Below are 23,590 nucleotides of genomic sequence, written 5' to 3' on the forward strand. Positions count from 1 at the left end.
TGAGCTTTACCTCTGTAGATAATGGTTAAGTGACCATAATTTTGTCGCTAACCTATGTTGCTAATTTGTCGTTTGCTTAGATTTATTTATCAATCGCTTTGTCACAAATATGATATATACTGAGTTATAATAATTCTTATTTTGATTAGTGACAATCATTTTATCAGTAATTCTTGGTCGAACTTCTTCGTAAATAGTATTTGTAAGATTATTTATGCGGTCTGCTCCCCCGAAAAATATAGTTTTGTTCATACCATCCATGAATTGTTTAAGATGAAGGCAAAATCAGTACGGCATGTGTTTGATTCTTTATGTACGGTTGCTAATGGTTCAGTAATACTTCCAAAATAACGAAATAGAGTAAACATAACCTTTAGTTTGTGATGTTGGCTATATAACGACAGAGAAGCTGTTTTGTGTATAATGAATACTTCATTGCATAATCTTTGTTTTCAAATAATGAAATTTCAGGTTTAAAAAGAGACAAGTTTGCAAAAGTATTTTTTGTGTAATTTATTCGTTGAGATTATTTCACATATTTTACAAATCCCACATTCCACAATAAGTACCTATCTGCGTCAAAAATAATAAGGATATCCACGTGACTTTATCTTTCTCTTTATATCATTCAAACACTTGCTTTATTATTTTATTATTTTATTTACGTTATACTGCATAATAATAAATCTGGATTGTGTCATAACAGATTCTAGTACATAAAATAAATTTATTGTCCTTATTTTAAACATCGATGCAGGTATTTTTATTTCTATCCAGTTTGGTGGGTAAAAGTATGAATTTCCTTTACCGGTTGCAACATCTCTACATGTAGCAATAATTTTTTTAAAACTTGAATCTTGAATTCCTTCTGATTAATTTTTGTATCCAAGATGTAAACAACGTTTGAACTTTACTTTCTATTTCATTTTACTTTATTATGTTTAGCACAAATGATATATGATTTGGACTATAGATAATTTAATCTTCCATCACTACGAGTTTGATCGATAAAAATTTAGCTCGATATTTACTTGTCATTAATCTCTAATCATTGTTACCTACATGTTTCCACAAGCAAAAAAAAATATATATAAATAAATCCTACTTAATATATATGTCTCCTTTCTCATGTCTAACTCATTTAAACGCTAATAAAATGAGGTATGAAGTTTTGTGGTGATAAATCAATCGTTTTCATGAATTTTTTTATATTTATTTCTCCTTTTGTTAGAAGGCGAGTTCTAGAAAGCTGACGTATCATTTTGGGTGCGTGCAGAGCAATTACTTTAGTGATACAATACTTTCTTCTATCTCCCACTCATCACATCCTTTCCATTTTCCAAGCATGTATTTTTATATTATTATTTTTTTGCTGTTCATTCTGTTTGTCATTACAATTTTATCAATACTGTTCACATCATACTGTCTGTTGTATAAAAACAAATCCACCTCTGTAAATATCCCTTAAGTGTTCTCTTCCCTAAAGTAGTCCAATTAACTCAAAAAAAAGTTGCCCAAAATTATTTTGATGATTTTACATGAGTAAACAGACGTTTGAAAACATACACTTCTGTGTTGGGATTAATGCATCAATTCGCAAATATCTTTCAGTTGATGCCACTAAAACGCTTGTGTGTTCATTAGTACTTTCAAGACTGGACTATTGTAACTCAATTCTGTCTGGTTCATCTCAAATATCTCATCCAGAAACTTCAAAAGGTTCAAAACACAGCTGCTCAGATCATACTTAGAGTACCACACACCTCCCCACTGCTCTGTACCCTACTCTGGCTATCCATTTGATCCAGAATCAAACACAAAATTTGTTCTCTGTGCTACGTTTCACTGTCGGACTCTCGTCCAACATACCTTTCCGATCTCACCCATGTGTACACACCATCAAGATTCTTACGCTCCTCGTCTGACAATCGTATACTCATTATTCCCACTATGAAAACAAAGTCAATTTGGACATCGTTTTTAGTTTTGCATACCAGGGCCCAGTAACGTGAAATGAATTACCCACTGAACTTAGACAAAGTGTATGGGAAGTTTATATTATTCCTTCCGTTAATCGCTCCTTTAATGCGTATCAATATATACCAGGTTATGTGCTGGCATCGAGCGAAGAAGACGAAGAACAGTTTGATCTACGTACTTGCTATGATACAGGTATACAGTATTATTACTGTATTTTGTACCTTACTGGATTGCCTCATATTATGCCAATGTTTGACGAGAATTTCAGGTTAGGTAATCTTTCTTAAATAATTTTAATTCAAGATGATTACTTCGATGAGATTGCTTCTGTTTAAATATTGTTAAAATTTGTGATCAATAAGTATTTAGGATTTACCTGTAAGGACTTATACGCTTGCCATTGAGACCTGCATCAGTCATCGTGTCACTCATGATCCCATATAACTTGTGGATCCTCATGGGTGTATGTTTGAAGCAGTACTGTCCGGGTTTTGGTGATTGCCACATTTATTGAAAAGAAAAAAGGGACTCCCAGTGCCATTTATTCCTGTCAATCGCTAGTCTCTATAACGTTTGTTGAGACCTACAGACGGATTTCAAGTGTGGCATATGCTCTGTGTTTGTTAGAGAAAAAGAATTAGGGACTTTATCAAATTATATTTTTTCAACCTCAAAAGGAACAATCGTCCTAATGACAACTTGAAACATTATTGATTTAAGTTTTTTTAATTAAGACCGTGATGTAAAGTTTTATTTTCAAATTTGTGTTCAACTTGTTTATCTTTTACAAGGATACGAAACTGAAACCTATACATGCTAACTTGAGTTGTTGGTGTACTTTACTATTTGATTTAAATTATACCATTAACTCAATAACCAGCAAAGTGCATCAGTTTCTGTGTTTTTACAATACTTTTTATACTGCAGAGACAGAAGAAAATGAAAGACGACTTTTTTCAAACTGGTGAACACTTTGCAAAACAAACTTACTTACTTTCTATGTTGAATAAAAGTCCAGAAATGTATAACATTCTGTGTTACATCATGCACTTATTTACAATGAATCAATGTTTTAAATATTACTACACTATTCAATGTGTTTGCAATGATTCAAAATATTCATTACCTTATGTTTCTTTCATTAAGACGTTATTGTTTTGTCTTTATTTCAATATTATAAACAAGATACTCCTGGTTGTTTTCGTCTATTTGCAGGAAGATGTCAATCCACATCAGATTGTGTGTATCCTTTCCTGTCCGCATTCCACAGCGGGTTGTGTGTATCCTTTCCTATCCGCATTTAACAGCGGGTTGTGTGTATCCTTTCCTGTCGGCATTCCAAAGTACATGGTACAGATGATCCCCGTTGAATTACAAGAGCAACTGGATTGTCATCACCCAAAGTATTAGCTCCATAGATCCTGGTTAGGAATTGTGTCTGATGCCCTTGGTGTGTTGCCTTTTCCAGAATATTTTCCGATCCTTCAGCTTCATGTTTAGAACCGACCGACACTTATCAAATTTAATGTCATTTATTATTGAAACACTATATGGCCGTGCGTAAATAGCAATCGATTGATGAAATTATACCTCTTAGTAATGTTGGTTCCAATTCATCATCTCTCTTTTTCCTGACAGATAAAGATGAAATGGTCCATTCTTTGGTTTAGCCTTAATGGAGGAATAAACCATGGGAATCTTTGTTGCCCTGCACCCTAAAGAAAAGCCATGCACAATTCCAAGTCGCCTTCAGCTTTTCTTTTTCTTCTTGATATTTGCCTGTTTTTCTAGTAAGGCATCGCCATCAGCAGAAATCACGTTCTAAAATATGTCACATTAAAATAATTGTTTAAGCTGGATCATTTAAAAATCAATTTCTTACAGGTTTTCATTATCATTTGTTAAATCTTACAGAGATATAGCTCTGCTGCAATCTCATCAGTACTTAATTTTTCCATTTTAATTTTGGTTCCAGACGCCACATACATGACAGAGGCATGTAGACCATGAAGAAAAACAGACAATGAACGGGAATGTAAGTATATTCTGATATAAAAAGGAATTTCCACCCGTCAACAAATAGAAATAATAACTATAAAAATTATTTTTATCAGAAACTTCATTAATTCATCGTCTAACACAGAATAAATCTGAATATTCCCTTGCTTTGTTCTGATTCTTTTTCACGTTTACTTTGTTCCCACTACTGATATTGTGAAAACAACAGGTCTTTCGTGATCGCCAATAATATGTATTCTGTAGGGTTCCTTTCTGTTCACTACGAAGGTTTTGCCGTTATTTATTTTATGCTTCCGCACTTCTTATAAATTCTTGTAGCATTTAAATAATGGCAAAACCTTGTTGCATGAGCTAAATTATTTGCATTGATATTCGATAAATTGATGTGAATATTTTCCAACATTTTGTAACGCAAAAATGTAGGTTACTTGATTGTCTGAATTTTTTATGACTAGTGGTTTTTAATGCCGAAACTCGCAGTTCCACGTGTTAGGAAAGAATAGAACCAAGAGTTTGCAAGAGTCCAATGTATTAGCAAAGACTAAAACGAAGAGTATTTATGAATCCAATAAGAGAAGAGACTAGTACCAACAGTGTGTACAGGTAAAGTGCATAAGCTACTAATATCTTCAAAAGATCTCATGATCAGTAATATCTAATGACCTTTTAAATATATAAATCATGACGAGTGATTTTCTTTTGATATTATTCTGGAGCATTTCATCTATTTAGTCAAGGCAATTTAAAATGAGTAATTTGTTCTGAATCAAGCAGATCAATGTAGAATTTTTTATTCATTCGGATAGCCAAATAGGTGGTATGAGATCTGTTGCCCACCTTATTTTCAAAATGGCAGGCAGGATTAACACAAATCGGCCTATATGTTGATGGTTCATCTTGTGTCCGCCATTATGCATCAAAAAATCTTTAGCTGCTTCAAGGCATGATGGAATGCAGCAGTTTCTAAGCAAATGTTTCAAGAGATCATCGAGAGAGTTAAATATAATATGAGAAGAAAGCCATATGGTTTCGTACTTATCCCATCGAGCCCACTAGCTCTTTTTGTATCAGTACGTAGAAACTTGGTCGTGTGTCTTGAAACAACATTTTATTTCATTCAGATCATTGCTGACAGATATGAAACACAAAGTCTTACTATTTAAGACTTTGTATTCGTTATGTACATATTCATAGCTGACTGTAGGTTCTTGGGGATAGAAAAAGAAATCGACGCGTTAATGTCTTAGAACTTCTTTCAAATGAGTTATACGTCTTTTTCCTACCAGAAATTAAATAAGAAAAAGACATTCCTTTAATTTCTCTGATTAAAGACGTTTCGAAATTTTTAAAATTCCAATTATTGTTTGTATTCGTTGTTTACGTAACATAATTTACTAACCATTTTCATATGTCTTCTTTTTATTGGTGAGACTGTCGCTTATCCCTTCTGGATCTTAGTGGAGTTTGTTTATCAAGTAAGGATAAACAAAAACTATTAAACCAAACTTTAACTCAAAAACGAAAGAAACAAAAAAAAAATGTGTTATTGAAGGCTGAAGAAATTTCAGAAACTAAACAATCTGTGTTCAATTATTGAAAGATTTGTATGAGTGTTTTATACATGCTATTCTTTCATAGATCCCTACAATAAGGACATTTAGGCGTCATTGATTAAATGAGAAACACAATGTATAAGTCTATTATTTTATATGCAAGCTTTACTGTGCGTTTGCTAATGTCAACGAGATTCCGTTTAAATCTATAAAGACGCATCTTTATTCTAACGGTAAGACTGTGGTAATAAAATAAAATCAACGACAACAAACTCAGGATAAATGCTAATGAGGAAGTTTTAAAAAATTATGTAAAATCCTCCTTTCATTAAAATTCAAAAGAGATCTTAGAAGTGATGAAAAGTTAGATCCGTACTCTCTAAAGCAGACTAAATACTGTACAGTTTTTTTTCTAAACTGGAGGCGTGGCATTATTCGTCAAATACGACTGCAGTGACTTCGAGGTTTCGTTTAGCACAATTCATTGTTTTTCGTAACCACACATTAAAATGGGTGAAATGTATGAAAATTCTTAAAATAGTTGTACATCACTCTGGTCTCATACTTAAATGATGATGTGTCTTAGAAATAAACAAAACTACATACGTATTTTGTTCCGAGTGGGCAGAAAGAATGAGTGTGATAGGGCGTAGGAATATTCCGAGGCTGTCTGGCCGAGACTATGTTACTACCTTGTATCAAACGAGTTCTCTCCCCGACTCGAAACAAAGAACTTACATGTTTGGGGGAAAGAGCTCGTTTGATAAGGAGTAGGAATATTCGTATCGGTCAGACGCCCTGCACATATTTCTACGCCGTATCCAATTCGTTCTTTCAACCCACTCCGAACAAAACATATGTAATTTTGTCTCTTGATATTTGTCTTATATCAGGCGTGTATGTGACCTTCAGAATAACAACAACCTTGTTCTGGTTTAAATTGGTGAAGAATAAAAACACTAACAAAGCAATCCAACAGTATGAACCGGGAAAATAACACCATTGACCTCAGCAAATGGAGAACCAGCAAGCTTAACTAATCCGTGTTGTTCTAGACGACATTAACCTGCAATCGGAACATGGTCACACCTTTCTCATATAATCGTATCTACGCCTTGGAAATAATTCAGTAGCGCCATTGCATATCTATGTACCCTGCTTACCAAACGAAATCAGATGCACATCACATAGCATGAAATTGATTATTACGGCAACTCGACAAAGATGTCTTATTCATGGCAGAAAAAATCCCAATTTTTTTTTCAATCAAAAACTCACTTGAAATCTTTCTTTCTCTAAACATACCGAAAGATTCATAAGTAGTACTATAAGGCTGTTCTGTTTTGTCTAAAATAATTCAGCATACGAATGAATTATTCGGCATTTTCTGGGAATTCCTCTTTTATACACTGTTTCAATGTAGTATTTCCGATCTGAATTCTGTTATAAAATTACCAGGTGTTTTCATTGCATTACCCTACATTAATGAACTGACCAGTATTCAACCGTTTAATACAGTATTTGATTCGCTTGATATTGTTAATTACATGGTTGGTGATCCATGCAAATATCTACGTTATTCCCGGATAGAGGAAACAAAATAACCCCATAGTCTAGACGCTCCTTCAAAAAGTGGCAAATTATGAATCTCAGCCACAGCTTGTAGGGATGTACATAAACAATTTCACAAATCGTGAGGTGGATTTTTTTATTCTTTCTTCATGATAACTTGTTCCAGTGAGCACGACAAATTTCTTTCAAGCTGAATAAGTTGATACAGGCAACACATGTTACACAGATAAGGGTAAATGTACTCGTAGTTTGGTGCACAGTTTTTGTTTTTCGGTCACACGCGTCTGATACACAAATAAATCAACGCGTGTATCAAACCCGTCAGGTTATTAGTGCAGTACAAATTAATCAGCTGATTACATTTCAACTCTTGGTCTGCATATTGCACTGCTGCCGAACAACTTGCAGCATTTCACTATCTATGGATTTGTCTGGTAGAATAATGCCATTACTATCTTGAAGTGCGATCAATAATTGATTTTCGTTAAGCAAATATATCCTGCGATACAGCATGCAAAGACACATTACTGAGAGTGAGAGAGATGGCTGCCGTTTTCACGAAAGAACGCTTTGGTTTTGGAAGTGGCAGAGTAGTGGTTGTTTCTATAGGATTACCCTTGAACTAAATCCCTTCACAAACTGTGTCTGACGCAGTCACAATACAGTCGTAAAAGGAAACTGACATTTAATGAACCAAGTTATTACAACGTTGAAAATACACATTAAAAGTTAATTTTAAAAGTAATTTGGATCTTTTGTGCTAAATAAATATTTAGAAAACACTGGAAATTAAGTACAATTAAATTGTTAAATCCTTAGACAAGTGATTAAATATTTTACGCTTTGTAATTGCAATAATGTAATATATGTACTCGTATCAGTTAGAACTGATTACAATGTATAGTCTCTGCTGTGCTCGTTTGAAGTTATACGGCCAAAATACATACTGCAATAACTAAAAAGGTAAAATATGTCTTAGACAATGAGAAAAGAAAAAATATATATGTTGCTGTTGGATATTCAGGCCAAAATCAAGTTTCACCAAATATAAAAGTCACCTCAGCAACGTGTTAACTCTTTAGAATCTACAAATACTATTGCGTCCCTACCAATATTCATTTGTTAATTCTGGTCCTTTGCACATATCTAAGTATACTCATGTTATGCATTCTCAATAACATTAAGTTAAGAAAGCAGCTAGAGCAGCTATTGTCAATATGATTATTTTGTTCCTTGCGAATGGCTAAAACTAATTCGCAATAAACATCAACAATTAGTTGCTTCATCTATCGCAATGTGTCATGTACACTTCCACATGGGTCTGCAAGGAACTACTTAGAAATGTTTTAAGAACTTTGACATAGAACGCACGATAGAATACAAGAAGGCGTTAAATAAGTCCCAAAAATACATAAATTGTCTATTAATTACATTTTCGTAAAGGGCATAATGCAAAATAGTTTGTATTGAAAAGATAAAATAATTTGAATGTTCCGGGCGTAAAATTTACCGACATTGTCACCACGTACATCGAATCAAACTGTTGGTGCATGCATATTAGATCTAGGGACACTAGGAAAGAACCTGGAAGGACTGATGAGCGGCACGTGCAGCCTTGACAACTGGGCTGAACATTTTATATTTGTTTGTAATATCTTTACTAACATCTTTTAAAATATATCTGTAATTCAATATCTATAGAAAGAAGACTTCTTTCAGGTAATTAAATAGGTTTATAATTCTGATTTACAGGTAATCTCGTTTGTAGTCATGGATACATATGCTGGCTTGCTACATATTCAGACTCTCCTTGTGAAAATCACGAAAGCACAACATTTCTGTTCGGTGTACATAAGACAGGTACAATTAGGTTAAATTTTTCATATCATCAAAGCAAACTGTCGTTAGTGCTCTTTACAAGTTTCGAACTACAACCAAGCCCATATCCTTATATAATATCAGGTAATTAAATATGTTTTTATGTGATTCTGATTTAGAGGTAATATTGTCTGTTTTCAAGGCTAGCTTGTTTGCATTTTTCTTACTGTGAGTGTGTCTGCGTGACTTGATTTTTAACGCACAATCACGTAAGCACATTTCCATTCGGTTCAAATATGATGGGCAAAGTTAGATTAAATATTTCATATCATCGAAGCACTAAAGCGTTACCATACTGCACTTTACAATTACTACCTAGCACATAACTTTTTATTATATCAGGCACAGAAGGCCATTTCTTTTCAGCTTTCTTTGCAAAACGTTAATATAAGTCGTCAATAGCCCATTTATTAATTGTTCATTAAATTCAAATGACATTAGTAAATATATATATATATATATATATATATATATATATATATATATATATATATATATATATATATATATATATATATATATATATATATATATAAACATCTTTAAACATGTTTTCTTTGAAACTGTAAGTGTGTGTGTTTCGGATTTTTACCATAGCTTTAACAATTTTCCAGTCATATCGCTACGATGTGTAAAGTGTGGCAGTTTACAGTGATGTTTAGCACTGGGGCATCATGTCGCAGACATCTAACATGATGTCCCACCCAGTCACATTATCCTGACACCAAGCCGACCAGTCCTAACAGTCTATCGCATCCAAGGCAGACGCTCTAACCACTAGGCCACTAAAGCGGTCTAAAGTATTTGTTTTGCTTGAATCTTCTGATCATCTGTGAGCCGTGTGCTTATGAGGAGCATGTTAATATAAAGGTTCTGCTGAATTCTGTCCCGTCTGTCATACTACTGCCACTACTTGCCTGTCGTCTGTCAACCCCACCACCACTCTCCTACTGCTACTACAACCACAACTACCATGCTGATCTTCATCATTCTTGAAACTGATCCTTGTTAATGTTCTTATTTTGGTTGCTAGCTGAAGAAACTACGCACACATTACCACCACAACTGTTCTTGTTCTACTGTTACTAGCCCAATTTGTTGTTTCACATGGCCTTGTTATTCGATACCTGTACGCATACGATCAGGTTAACTAGCCCCCAAGTACACAAATACTGATTATTACACAGCCACATGAACTGGAGATAAAGGGAGATATTTTATTCCTTCTCCTCCCCATCCCAAATCGATCTGAACTTGTTATAATAAGGTATATGCATTCCAACATTACTATAATTTTGCTTTGTCAAATTTTAGACAATGTTCACATTATATCACATCATTATCCACTTCTTCAAACCAACCTTCAACTGTATTTGTGTAGCCTAAGTCAAAGCAATCCTTATAGTACACAACTAATATCTTCTGTACACAACAAATATCGTCTGTACACAACGAATATCTTATGTACACAATGAATATCTTATGTACACAATGAATATCGTATGTACACAACGAATATATTATGTACACAATGAATATCTTATGTACACAATGAATATCTTCTGCACACAAAGAAAGTCTAGAAGTAGGATAAAATAAGTTTGAGTTGAATTACGCAATTAATTTGAATACAGATGTATTGTTCGTAGAATTAGCTTTGCAAAAGACATTATTTTTGATCTAGAGTGTGAAAGTTTTATTGTCTCTTATGTCAAGCAACACGAGAAAATTAGAACCGCCTCTATGACAAAAGTAAAATAGTTTATGTGTCTCAAGTAGAGTATCCTTTGTGTCCTACCTCAGCAATTTCCCTGTATGGTGATGCACTGTGTACATTACTTGCTATTAACCAATTTGAAATAATGTTTTTAAATGCCCTTAGTTTGCACAAACTGACTTCATGCCGCATATATTCTCATACTAAAAGTGAACAAGAGATCCTCACCGGAAATCTGTCCTATATATTTATGTTCCCTGTTTCATATGCATATGTAAAGTGTCGTTAGTAAAACAAAAGGAAATTCTGTTTGAATAACTTTAGCTTATATAGTACATTTAATCTCCAATTCACTTTGGGTATCATTGCACGATAGTCTAAATAAGATCATGTTTAACATGGTAAATAGATGGTTAACCAATGCATGGTCATTTAATGTTCCATTCATTTATTTGGTTAATCTATATGGAAACCTCCATATCCCCAGCAATGAGGACACTATCAGGCCTATGATGTGACCCAACCTCCACCTTAGTCTGAACGTTTAAAGGCTTGTATATCTATCTATTAGGACAGAACTTTAAGTAAAAGTATTACGATTGAAATTTATTCTAAATTGTATTAAACGTAATTTTTCATTAATTTATATTAATAGTTTAGAAGTAGGTAAGCACGATGGGAAAGTGTAAGTTTATATGTATTTCTTGTATTTTAAATATAAGGCTTTATATATGTATCTTTAGAATTTAGCATTATATATATATATATATATATATATATATATATATATATATATATATATATATATATATATATATATATATGTATATAAAGCATGAGTTGCGCCAGTCAGAACAGCTGTCTTTTCCTTACAGCGATTCCGTACCTCATTCCCCAAAGATGTAGTCGTATCTTCACGGTTATTGGTGACACCCTTGTTAGAGAGTCTGAATTCCTTTTCTCTCCCCTCTCTCTCTCTCTCTCTCTCTCTCTCTCTCTCTCTTTCTCTCTCTCTCTCTGAACATGGGCAAAGACATTTCCTAACTTATGAGTATGATAAAACAAACGCATATCATAACATATCTATACGTGGTATCCAAACCCCATCCCCGGTTTGTACTACTTATGTTAGTATATTTTCAACAAGATAATATAATCTTGAAAAAAACTAATTCAAAGCTAGATTACAACTATTTTAGAAAGGGCGTATTAGTCTAGAACGTGTGTACTGATCCTGTTTCTGATCTCCATGTTTACCTTTTCCTTATCCCTCAAGCCTAAATTTTATTTAATCAGGTTTCTTCTTCCCTCCACATGGTCTACTCTGGCTTACTGATTTCCATACATTTTTAAACAAAGTATTCATTGACATAATTATATAAATAATCCTACCATTCCTGTGTGCAGTGATGTCTTAGTTCTACAGCCAACTTTTCAATAAATGAGTGAATATTTTCTTTCATTGTTCGGATCAACATAATTTCATATATATTCTATTACTCCTTCCCCCGAAAACCTTTCATCTTTTGGACACATTGATTATTATTCAGTTACGAAGAAATAATAAAAATGAATACGTTACAGATTCCATTACAGTACAACGTTTGAAATTTGTTTATGAGTGTTGTCGTTAGGTAATAATACATAAATAAAAATATTTGACATATAGCTACGGAGAGTTGATAGCTACGGAGAGTTGATATTGATTCGAGTCTGAAGTCTATGTACTGGTGACAAACTTTATCCTTCCCTCGTTGGATGGGAAAACGGACCTAGAATGTCTCAGGTACTGCAAGATCACATCAATGTCCAGAGAATCTGAAAAAATGCGACGAACGAATATGAAAATTAAGAAGACAGGACATCAAACAGAGTATGAACATTTTCTCGAAGAAATAGTTGAAACTATGACACTTAGAGCTGACCACATCGAAAAGACAGTTACAAATGTAACACTTAGAGGTGGCCACATCAAAGGGACCGTTGAAACTATAACACTTAAGGCTGACCACTCAAAATGAACAGCTGGAATTATAACATTTATGGCTGACCACAACAGCTGGACAGTCCAAACTACGACATTTAGGGATGACCACATCCAATGGACAGCTGAAACTATGATAAGAAGGGCTGAAACATCAAAGTGATACTTTAAGACATAACACTTATGGATTACCACATCAAAAGGAACAGTTGAAACTATAACATTTAAGGTTGACCACATCAAAGGGACTCTTGGAAACATATTACCTAGGGTTGACAACATCACTGGGACAGTTGGAACTATTACTCTTAGGAATGACCATATCAAATGAACGAAACTATAATACACAGGGTTGACCACATTAAAACGGACAGTTGAAACTATGATGCTTAGGAATGACTACATCAGAGAGAAAAATAAAAACATAACACGCCGGGCTGACCACATCAAAGGGGCAGATGGAACTGTAAAACTTAGATTCACCATACCAAAGGGACACTTGAACTATAATACTTAGGGCTGACAGAAAGGTACAGTTGAAACAATAGCACTTAGGGTTGAACACATCACAGGGGCAGATGAAATTATAACACTTAGAGTTTGTAACATCAATGGAACAGTTTGGGCTGTCCCCATCAAAGGGGCACTTGAAACAATAACACTTTGGGCGGGCCACATTAATGATATAGTTGAAACAATGACACTTATGACTGAAAACAAACTGTAACTCACAGGGCTGACTAAATCAAAGGGATAGCTGAGACTATAACACTTAGGGTTGACCACACATATGGAACACTTCAACCTATATCACTTAGGGTTGACCACACATATGGAACACTTCAACCTATAACACTTAGGGTTTGATACACATATGGAACACTTCAACCTATAACACTTACGGTTTGATACACATATGGAACACTTCAACCTATAACACTTAGGGTTGACCACACATATGGAACACTTCAACCTATAACACTTAGGGTTGACCACACATATGGTACACTTCAACCTATAACACTTAGGGTTGACCACACATATGGAACACTTCAACCTATAACACTTAGGGTTGACCACACATATGGAACACTTCAACCTATAACACTTAGGGTTTGATACACATATGGAACACTTCAACCTATAACACTTAGGGTTGACCACACATATGGAACACTTCAACCTATAACACTTAGGGGTGACCACACATATGGTACACTTCAATAACACTTAGGGTTGACCACACATATGGAACACTTCAACCTATAACACTTAGGGGTGACCACACATATGGTACACTTCAATAACACTTAGGGTTGACCACACATATGGAACACTTCAACCTATAACACTTAGGGTTGACCACACATATGGAACACTTCAACCTATAACACTTAGGGTCGGATACATCAGTGGGAAGATTGAAAGTAAAACATTTAGTCTAGACCACATCAGTGGGACATTTGATGTTGTAACAGTTAAATCTGACCAAATCATATTGACACTTAAAACTTAATACTTAATTTGACCACATCAATATGAAACTAGAACTATAACGCTTAGTTTGACAACATCAATGGGACACTTGAAAGTATAGTACTTGGGGCTGATCACGTCAATGGAACACTTTAAATTAAAACATTGCTGCTTACCAAATCAAGTGGACACTTGAAACTATAGCACATTGTGCTGACTAAATCACTGGGACACTTGAAACAATAAGACTTAGTATTGATATATTTACTGTCCTTATGATAATGATCATATTTTCTATCTGGTTCATAAACCTAGTAGGACTGACAACCAAATAAGTCTCAAAGTCTATTTATTTACATGTACCAATTAGCAAATTTTGAAAGGAGTTATTCCTTTATTACACGAGGATTGATCTTTTTAATGCGCTTACCAAAAGTGGGAATATGTATTTGTACATATATATCCCCACACCTCTGATGTGGTGTGATACCCTTACGTTCTTTTATCTCCTAGTGCATCAGAGACAAAAAACACGACTCACTTAGAGGGATATGTTGAATCATTCTCTTCTTAATCATAGTGTATCCGTCGCCACCGTTGATGATGAAATTGGGCAGAAGTATGTTGTACACTGTGTTCTTATCCAGAAGACTGTACGTTGGCACTTTACAGACATGACACCTCACCTCTACAGACACCACTCTCCGACCTTTAGGAAATCCAAGATTGTAAGTAACCTTTAGACCTGGAAAGAATGGCATACTTTTTAACAATATTTAACACCATTTACAGTTGCTTCCAAGAAGGATTAGCCCATACACATCTCAGAAACTAGAGGTATTGTTTTGAATTGTAATCATTCCGGTGAAATGCCTGGATAAAATTGAAACGGTTTGAATCAAAATATCAAACTCTGACTCCCTTCTATTAAATCTAGACTTCTTGACATAGAGGTTTTGGATGATATTTATATTCCTTCAACAACGAATGTGATCTCGTATATAAATTAATATATGGTTAAAAATGTGTATGAATGAAATTCTTCACTAAGATGACATGTGCACAAGTTTGTTTAAAAACATTTTCTTTGATATTCAACACCGAAATACTGTCACGCATTTCATTTACTAAATATCGAAAGTGGCCTTATCAAAGACAATAGCAAATATGTTCAGGGGTACTTAATCAAGGAAAAATGTAATGCAGTCTTCGATACTAATAAACAGACCTTAAACTTTGAATGGTCTGATAAGAGAATGACAGATTGCGCAAAACAGACAACAGTTTATATTCAACAGCTAATACAAACATTAGAGATATCAAATCTTAACATCAAAGATGTTTATCAGATATATAAATATGCAATAGGTCTTGAAATTTACAATGATGATGTCATATGACAAATTAGGATTCCCTAGAAGTAAGTGTATTATAAGAAGACAAAAGAATACCTGACATCTGAAGAAAAGCGCCAGGCCGGTTTTGGGGATCGTAATTTGCAACTGCATGCTCAAGCATTTTCAGCAGATGGATGCCCCATATTTGGATCAAGTCGATGTTATTTCCAAAAGGAAACACCGTCAAGATATTACCCATGGTAATATTTCCTGCAAATTGGAGAACAGTCTAACATCCGTATTAAGGACACTGATTGGGTTACAAAAATCCCATTTGAATGGATGGTATCCTTCATGCAGAGGTTTATACTTATATGGCAGCATGAAAAGGACACAAATGTTTTCTTTTATGAACAAGTATTCTTTATATATCAATGTTTCTAGTGTCATTATTATATGCTCATTTTTGTCTCCGTTGACTTTACGTTGTCAGAATCGTGCAATATTTTACGATACTAAACACCTTCATATTGCGCGCACGTGCACGACACGTGTGCCTAAAGATAGTACAGTAAAAGTTAATGATGAGGACGAGTTCACTGAGTCAGAAACAAGACCTTCTTTGAAGCAAACGAATGAATGTGATATTCGTAATGTCAACTACAAACGCGAAAGATGCAGTACTCGAAATACCGTTATGATCCCTGAAACAGTTATTTAGGAGAATATTCATTTCTTTTCGCACATAGTATGGTTAAGTCTATGACGCGTGCTCTATAGGATCTATAAAAAAAAATAATAGAAAAGCATATCGAGGCCAAGGAATATCGCATATCTATCAGAGACGTACCATTTTACAAGTATGTCAAAATACTAGATTCGAGAAAAAAAACAATTCACCTGGAGATTTTGGTAGGTAACAAAGTGACTCAGAGCCAATAATTCAAGGCCACTGACATGTATTTTTTCCGCTGGATAAATGGAGTGCAATATAGCAGTTGCTTTTCAATTTTCCTCGTGTAACTATATGATACAATGTCAGGCTAGCGATATAAGACACACTGCATGATACAGGTCATAGCTGGGGGCTTTGCAACAGCGAAATGCAAGTGACAGAGCATAAGCATGTTTTCTTAAGCTAGTAATAAGAATGGCAATGAATATACTTACATTTATGCATCTTAAATTTCCTCAGAATTATACTTCTTAGTTAGTTTTTCAATTCCGACTAACATGTCCTGCAAAAACTTATACACACAGAAGCTGTACTGTAATTTTGAGTAGCCTACATTTCCAGCCGAAATCCGTTCACCATATTTCACTGAATTAGGCCAATTATGAGGGGTGAAACGATATGTCGACATATCGATATATCGATACTTTTGCTGTAACGAATCGATACAAGAGATGGAGAATTGATACAAAACGATACTTACCATGCGTATGTTATTTTAGTCTACAGCAGTCATGACCCCTTATTAGTAATTTGTCTTGGTATTCTTTAAATACAGAATTCGTCTGAAACAGCATTTGCAGTCCTCATTTATATAAGTAAAAACAAAAAAAGACTATTGGGAATACTCGCTCGCAGTCTCCAAATTAAACAGTGAAATGCTTCATAATCTGAGCCCCCACCCCCACCCCGCTAATTATCTTAACCCAGCAGCATGTTCAGCATATAAGATACATTCCAAAAGTGTTCCACATGTATAATGAAGTGCTTTACTCATCATTTAATAACAACCTTTGCTCGATTTGAGACCTACACTACCAGTGTGTTACAAGGTGAAATATGTTACATTGAAATCTCATTGGTGGTTATTGCTTGTTCCGTTCCAGGTTAAATAATAACTACCAGTCAGAAATTAGTGTAGCTTATTCCCTGCGTGACAAACAAGAAGTACGAGCAAAGCAACAGAGAAACTTCGTGCATAAGACAATAATATGCAAAGTACTTAAAAAGAGATGATGTCATGGTATGCGATTGCGCAAATTGTGCAAACTGTGTTCGAATTCGCACACTTGGAGGACAGTGATGCACGAGAATTAACGCAAATTAGTTGATAGTCCCGCATATGAAAATGTGCATGGGAAGTTGTTATGTATATTTAATTTAATTGGGTTATATGTGGGGGGTTGTTAGTTTAAAAATTATAGTTAATTACATGATATTGTAATGTAACATTGTTCGCTGGACTTGACCGTGTCCAAAATTGAGTTCGTTTCTGCTTTACCCAATTGGCTTGTTTTATTTCATTTTATGAAAACAAATAATACTTAGCTCAATTATTCTCTATGTGTATGGGCTTTATATTAGGACCATTATTAATAGAAGAGGTAAATATGTTTATTTGGGTCAAATGTTTGGAGTTTCCTGAGTGAATTATAGATAATCTAGGTTACTGTTTTGTAAACATCAGGATCATTCTAGAACGTTATTTTCCAGTAGTTAATGGGTTTTTCTTCTTCAGGAAATGCTAATTCTGACATGGGGTCAAGTAGAGAACTATATAATCTTGTGATTGTGATGATTGTATCATTCGTGTTTTAACATCTAGCACTTTCAAGTTGTATTATGATGGGTGTAGTTGGGTGGAAATTCAATTTCATCGAATTATTGAATCCCATTGATTATTTTCTCTGGGAATACGAAAGTGTTCTGATGAAATTCTTGGATAAAGACATTCACTGGAATTTGGAGTGTATAAAAACCTGGAATTATATTTATGTGATTCAGCAAAAGACTGTAGGCACATCAGCACACTAGGAGCTATAATAGACACGTCATCGCCTTCAGTTTTCTTTTCTTTTACTGGATTTTATTCAGGACATTAAACTACTAGGACTTGTGTTTATAATTCTTGTATTATTTTGTGATTTAATTCGAAATACCGTAACTTAGTTTTTCTCATTTTCACTTTGTATCCTAGGGAAATAAATTATTTATTAAATTGTACAAAGCTTCTTGTCTTTCACTCTTTTCTGTTACTCTTTTTAAGAGCATAGACTCGTAACGAAGTACACAATTTTTATTTAACCGCTCCTGTCACGACAACTGTTTTTCGGGTAGCAACTGTTTACACATCTGGGTTCTTCAAGCATGACATGAATGGTTGTTAAACTACATTTGATTGGTACATTGTTCACTGGAATATGCATTGTGGCGTAGTATAAACATTCCATGAAAGGAATTTTACAAATGCGTGTTTAAAATACGGGCTACCTAGAAAAGCCAAAATTTCTGATTCCTGGCATGGTTTTGTTCGGCAAATAATTTTTCGAGTTACGAAGTATATTGGTTTATTGAAGCTTTAAAATTGTTAATGGAGATACCAGTGAGTGAGTTTGAGCCCGAAAATTGTGTTTGATACGAGCCAGATGTACATGTTTGATGGACAAAAATAGACGGCATGAAGGTTAATCTTCATTTCAGGAATATTGTAGAAAGGGCGGAATACTGAACCTTTCAAAAAATACAGATGATTTGAAAGTTGAATGCAATTTTCATTTTTTTTATGAACTTATTCAGCCCTGCGGATAATATACTAGAAAACCATATATCCATATCAGAGTTAAGATAAACTGAATAATAAGAATGAAGAAAATGAAATTAAGAAGTAAACAAATTTATTTGAATATCTCGGTCTGCGCAAGCAGACTATGGCTTTGATGGACTAAAATCCCTAATACAGCATTATGGAACAGTTAAGAATTCTAGCATGATAGTAAACTACTGATTCAAGAAAGGTCGTTTATGTTATTGACAAATCCTATTTTGGAGCAGATGTATCCATAAGATAATATCTGTGAGCTCTGGAAAATTGTACATAACAACCATAAAGATCAGTTCCCCAACATATACAAGCCGACAAATCTAGCTATGCATATGCCCCTTCAGAAGGAAGCATAGGAATATATACAGATAAGGAGCAGAGTATTCTCAGATATAATTAACAGATTAATACTTGTACAAGTAGAAGTGAAATCCTTTACAGATTTTGATGTCAATAGAGCTCTAAACAAGTAGGTCAGAAAAAATGAGAGATACATATTGAAGAGTTAGGTAAATATTGAACTATGGCCATTTTCTCCTTCCCCTCCTTCTTTTATAATCTCCCCTTCTTTCGGTGACAAAGGGTGAAGTCCCCTTAAAGATAACATCTTGCAGCATATCTCCTTAAATTGTACATAGTGAAAAAAAATTGAATTTCTCTTTCTATGCGGAGATATTTAACCCTTGAATGAAGGCGCTGATGGAATAAATAAAATTAGCACAGAATCAGACGACTCAAGTGTATCACCTTGTATAAAACTTTGCAAAACAAAATTATAGAATAGGACTGGTTGTTTCAGTAGCTTTCCTTCTTCACTGCCAAATACAAGTACCTCTGGATGCAGCAGTCTTTTGCATCTGCAGGAAGTAAAATGTGATAGATTTTGTTGGTATTCATCCTCATTTCCATGCCCTAGTTCAAGATGCACGAGGAAATTATTTTTTTTTCTCTTTTGAAGATAACATCGTAATGTTTTCCAAGTTTAAGTGAGACATGACTTTGTTAATAAGATGTTTTCCAAGCATTCATGCCATACAGAACAAAGGGCCTGGTGGCTAAAGTGAGTTAAATGTAACCACAATTAAACGACCTGAAACGCTTGGGGGGTGGGGGTGGGGGTGGAATCACTGACAACTAACAGGTAGTCTGTTTTGAAAGTATTTTAGTTTTCATAGGTGAGAATTGCATATAAATATATGATAACTATATCTCTACTTTTATTCTGCATACTAGAAATGCTACCAGTCTGTCAACGTACATAAAATGGCACCACCTACCTTCCAAAGATGGAAGGACTATCAATGACATATGTGTATCGATATGTATCATATAGCAGGCTGTGCATCGTGAATCGTATCGATACGATGCACCAGTGTATCGTTTTACCCTACCAACTATCCAGCCCCTCATAATTAGAAAAGAAGAATTGAATTGGAGGAATATAGAAACAAAATCCTTGCGCATTCTTTCACAATATGACTCTAAATTTTGATTTTAAGTAGACCAAAACGACAATTCTTTTTTAACCTGATGTAGAGCGCGCGACTAAGTTAAAATGTCCCTTGGCGGAAATGTGTGCGCATGAATACTGTTATTGTGTAGTGCTGAATCTATAAATTCAGTTAATTATTTCTTGTTTTATCATTTATTATTAATCATTAGAAAGTTAAACAAAATGAGCATATAATAAAAAAAAAGATTACTGCATTTGTATGGGAAAATATGAAGTTGTTTCTTCTGAAAAATACTTCACTCCTCAAGGTCGTGCAGTACTTTTCAGAAAAACAAATTCAGTAACCTGTAATTATGAGATGTGCCAAATAAAGGAAGTTTAAATAATACTCTCTGTTGCAAAACTGATTGATTATAAATTTTACAAACGGAAACACTTGAATTCGAATGTCTGACATGAGAAGTATGAACATCGTTGCACAGAGAAAACCATCTGCACCAAAATAATCTTGCATCAATTATTTCCATAAAATATAGAAAACAAAATTACTGCTGCAAAGATGTAACGAATAATTTTACAGTCACCTGTCAGGATTATTGATTTAGGTATATCATGGCAGGCTTCATTTCAAGCAGCAAATATTAGTATATGGTTATATTCAGAGGTATACCTTTGATAAATTCTTCGCCAATCTGGATCGTCATCGAAATGGAGATTAATTTTTTTTTAAAAATACGAAGGCTGAATAACAATAAAAAGATATATTGATTGTAAATTTATAATTAAATTTAAGCCACTAAGTGACCATACTCGTTACCATGTATAATGAGGGTACAATTTGCACGGAAAAAGTCAGTAAAAGTCTTTACCTGGTTCAATGGAGGCCCTAATTCCCCCAGATTGCACCAAAGCGATCGAGGCAGCCGCCCATGTATCATTGGCTTGCAGGTAATCTAAATGATAGCTGATCATTGCATCTGTATACAGATTACCTGTGTGACAATTAAATTAGTACATATATTATTTTTATTTTAAACTTAGCAATTAATGATTCAATGTATTTTTTGCGTTGCAATTGTTCATTTAAATTTTTAAGAGACAGGGCTCCTTATAAGTCTAGAAAATACGGCTGCTTGATAGATCACAGATTAATTGTGTGATAATTTAATTAGTACATTTGTTATTTTGTTTCATAAGTAACAATGGTTGAATGTACTATTCGCACTGCAGTTATTATTTAATTCTTTAAGAGTCAGGGTTCCATATAAGTGTATAAATTACGGCTGCTTGATAAATAAGTGCTGACTAGATGCATATATTCACTTATATGCATACTCACGCGCACACACATACATTAGTGTTAATTTTATATTTAACAATATCGTATATATAGCCCTTCTCGCCACCCTTTTCCATTATAAGACATCTTTCAAGAGAGGTTAATCCCTGTTTAGAAGTCACTATATTCTGCAGCATGGTAGTACATATTTACCGTTTCATTCATCTCACGAAGAACCAGACGGCATGCCTTAAACATGATATTTTTGTAGGACAAACTGTTAAAATGGTAAAATGGGACAAATAATATATATACCAACATATCAGTGTCAGCAAAATAAGAGCGGATATCTTGGGCGTTGGAATGGGTGTCTTTGTTATTTTTTTATATTTGTTGTTTGTTTGTTGTTTTGTTTGTTTGTTTTTATGTTATTGGCGTTTTCTTTATCTCTGCTGGCTAGGTTCCCAAAACAAATCCACTTGAAGTATAGAACTTGTGAGTTAAATCAAGAGTCTGAAAAATTTGAGTTTTGCTCACAAACATTCTCAATGGTCAATATCGATTTTTTATGATATTTTGTCACAAACATGGCGGATTTACAAACCCAAATACAAATTGTAGAATAAAATCATATTTTCATAAATTTTGCACAAATCACCAATTTCTTTGAAAATGCCCCCAAAATACTATTACAGATTTATTATCAACTTACTGCAAAAAAATGAAAAGGATATTATTTATAGTTTGTAATTCTATACGTTTTTTTCAGACCCTGATACAATCTTTTTGCCTAGTGCGCATCCAGTTAGTCCTTCAATTCTTCTCAAAAAATCTTTAAGCAAAACGCAGTCATTTTATTTATAAATCATGAAGATAAGTATGTTTTAAAATATTTTAAAATGTGACTTCACATAAAGAATGGTCATAAAAAGTCACCTAGACTATTGGCATAATTAGTTTAGCTCATTTGGTTGAGTGATCAGTGTATGTCCCCGATGTCTCAAGTTCGAATCCGATATTATTTTCCATTTTCACCGAATTTTTAACCTGTCGTTATCAAGTTAAGTCCTTTTCCTTTCTTTTAAATAAGCAAATCTTTTCTGGTTTGTTTCTGCATATTGTTTGTCTAGAGTTTAAATATACACAGAAAAATATAACTTCAATATTGTATCATTTTGTTTTGCCGTCTGTTGATACAGCAGAGCTAAGGATACGTGACTATTCAGGAAAAGCGCTTTATAGCGGACGCTTTCTGATCAAAACGTGTTCTGTACTTTCAAACATTGTTCACTTCTAAAGAGGTTTAGCCAGAAACCGGTAACATTTACAGAATTCACGAAAATATTTCCAAAGTATTTTATGGCAATTTATAAGTTTTTACTATCTGCGGAAAATGCATACGAATGATGTAAAGAAAATCACGAATGCAAATGCATCCTTGCAATATATGAAGAAGCTCCAAAGTGCTAAGGTGATGTAAATTTAGATAAGTACCTAGATTGCACTCCCGGATCCTGCACCAATACGTTTCACCCTCCAGAAGGACAGACGTATGACCAACAACTTCACGCTTTTGGGCTTCTAAGGGTTTCTGCAATTCCTTTACTTCAGCTAATATATCGTTGTCTGCAAACAGAAAAAGAACCCAAAAAAGCCTCATCAATTCAGAGAGTAAAGTATGCAAAATATATCAAGATAATTGCATCCCAATGTATATTGCAATAAATATCGACGACATTTCGAACTCCCCAGATATGTATAGTACTTTAGAACAACTGGTGTCTGAAA

General features: G+C 34.1%; 1 protein-coding gene across 1 annotated transcript in view; it reads right to left on the minus strand.

Moving 5' to 3' along the window:
* Positions 1-12,439: 12,439 nt before the first annotated feature.
* Positions 12,440-23,590, minus strand: part of LOC149773026 (snake venom 5'-nucleotidase-like) — a 31,717-nt gene continuing 20,566 nt past the window's right edge. The window contains exons 5-9 of the mRNA XM_089946825.1: positions 23,297-23,428; positions 21,393-21,515; positions 15,631-15,786; positions 14,721-14,924; positions 12,440-12,537 (exon numbers count right to left, since the gene is read on the minus strand). Coding sequence (XP_089802951.1) covers positions 12,440-12,537; positions 14,721-14,924; positions 15,631-15,786; positions 21,393-21,515; positions 23,297-23,428 — 713 coding nt within the window. The remainder of the gene's footprint in view (positions 12,538-14,720; positions 14,925-15,630; positions 15,787-21,392; positions 21,516-23,296; positions 23,429-23,590) is intronic.

Source organism: Sinohyriopsis cumingii, unplaced genomic scaffold, assembly GCF_028554795.1.
Source record: "Sinohyriopsis cumingii isolate HCF-2022 unplaced genomic scaffold, ASM2855479v2 utg000913l, whole genome shotgun sequence".
NCBI lineage: Eukaryota > Metazoa > Mollusca > Bivalvia > Unionida > Unionidae > Sinohyriopsis > Sinohyriopsis cumingii.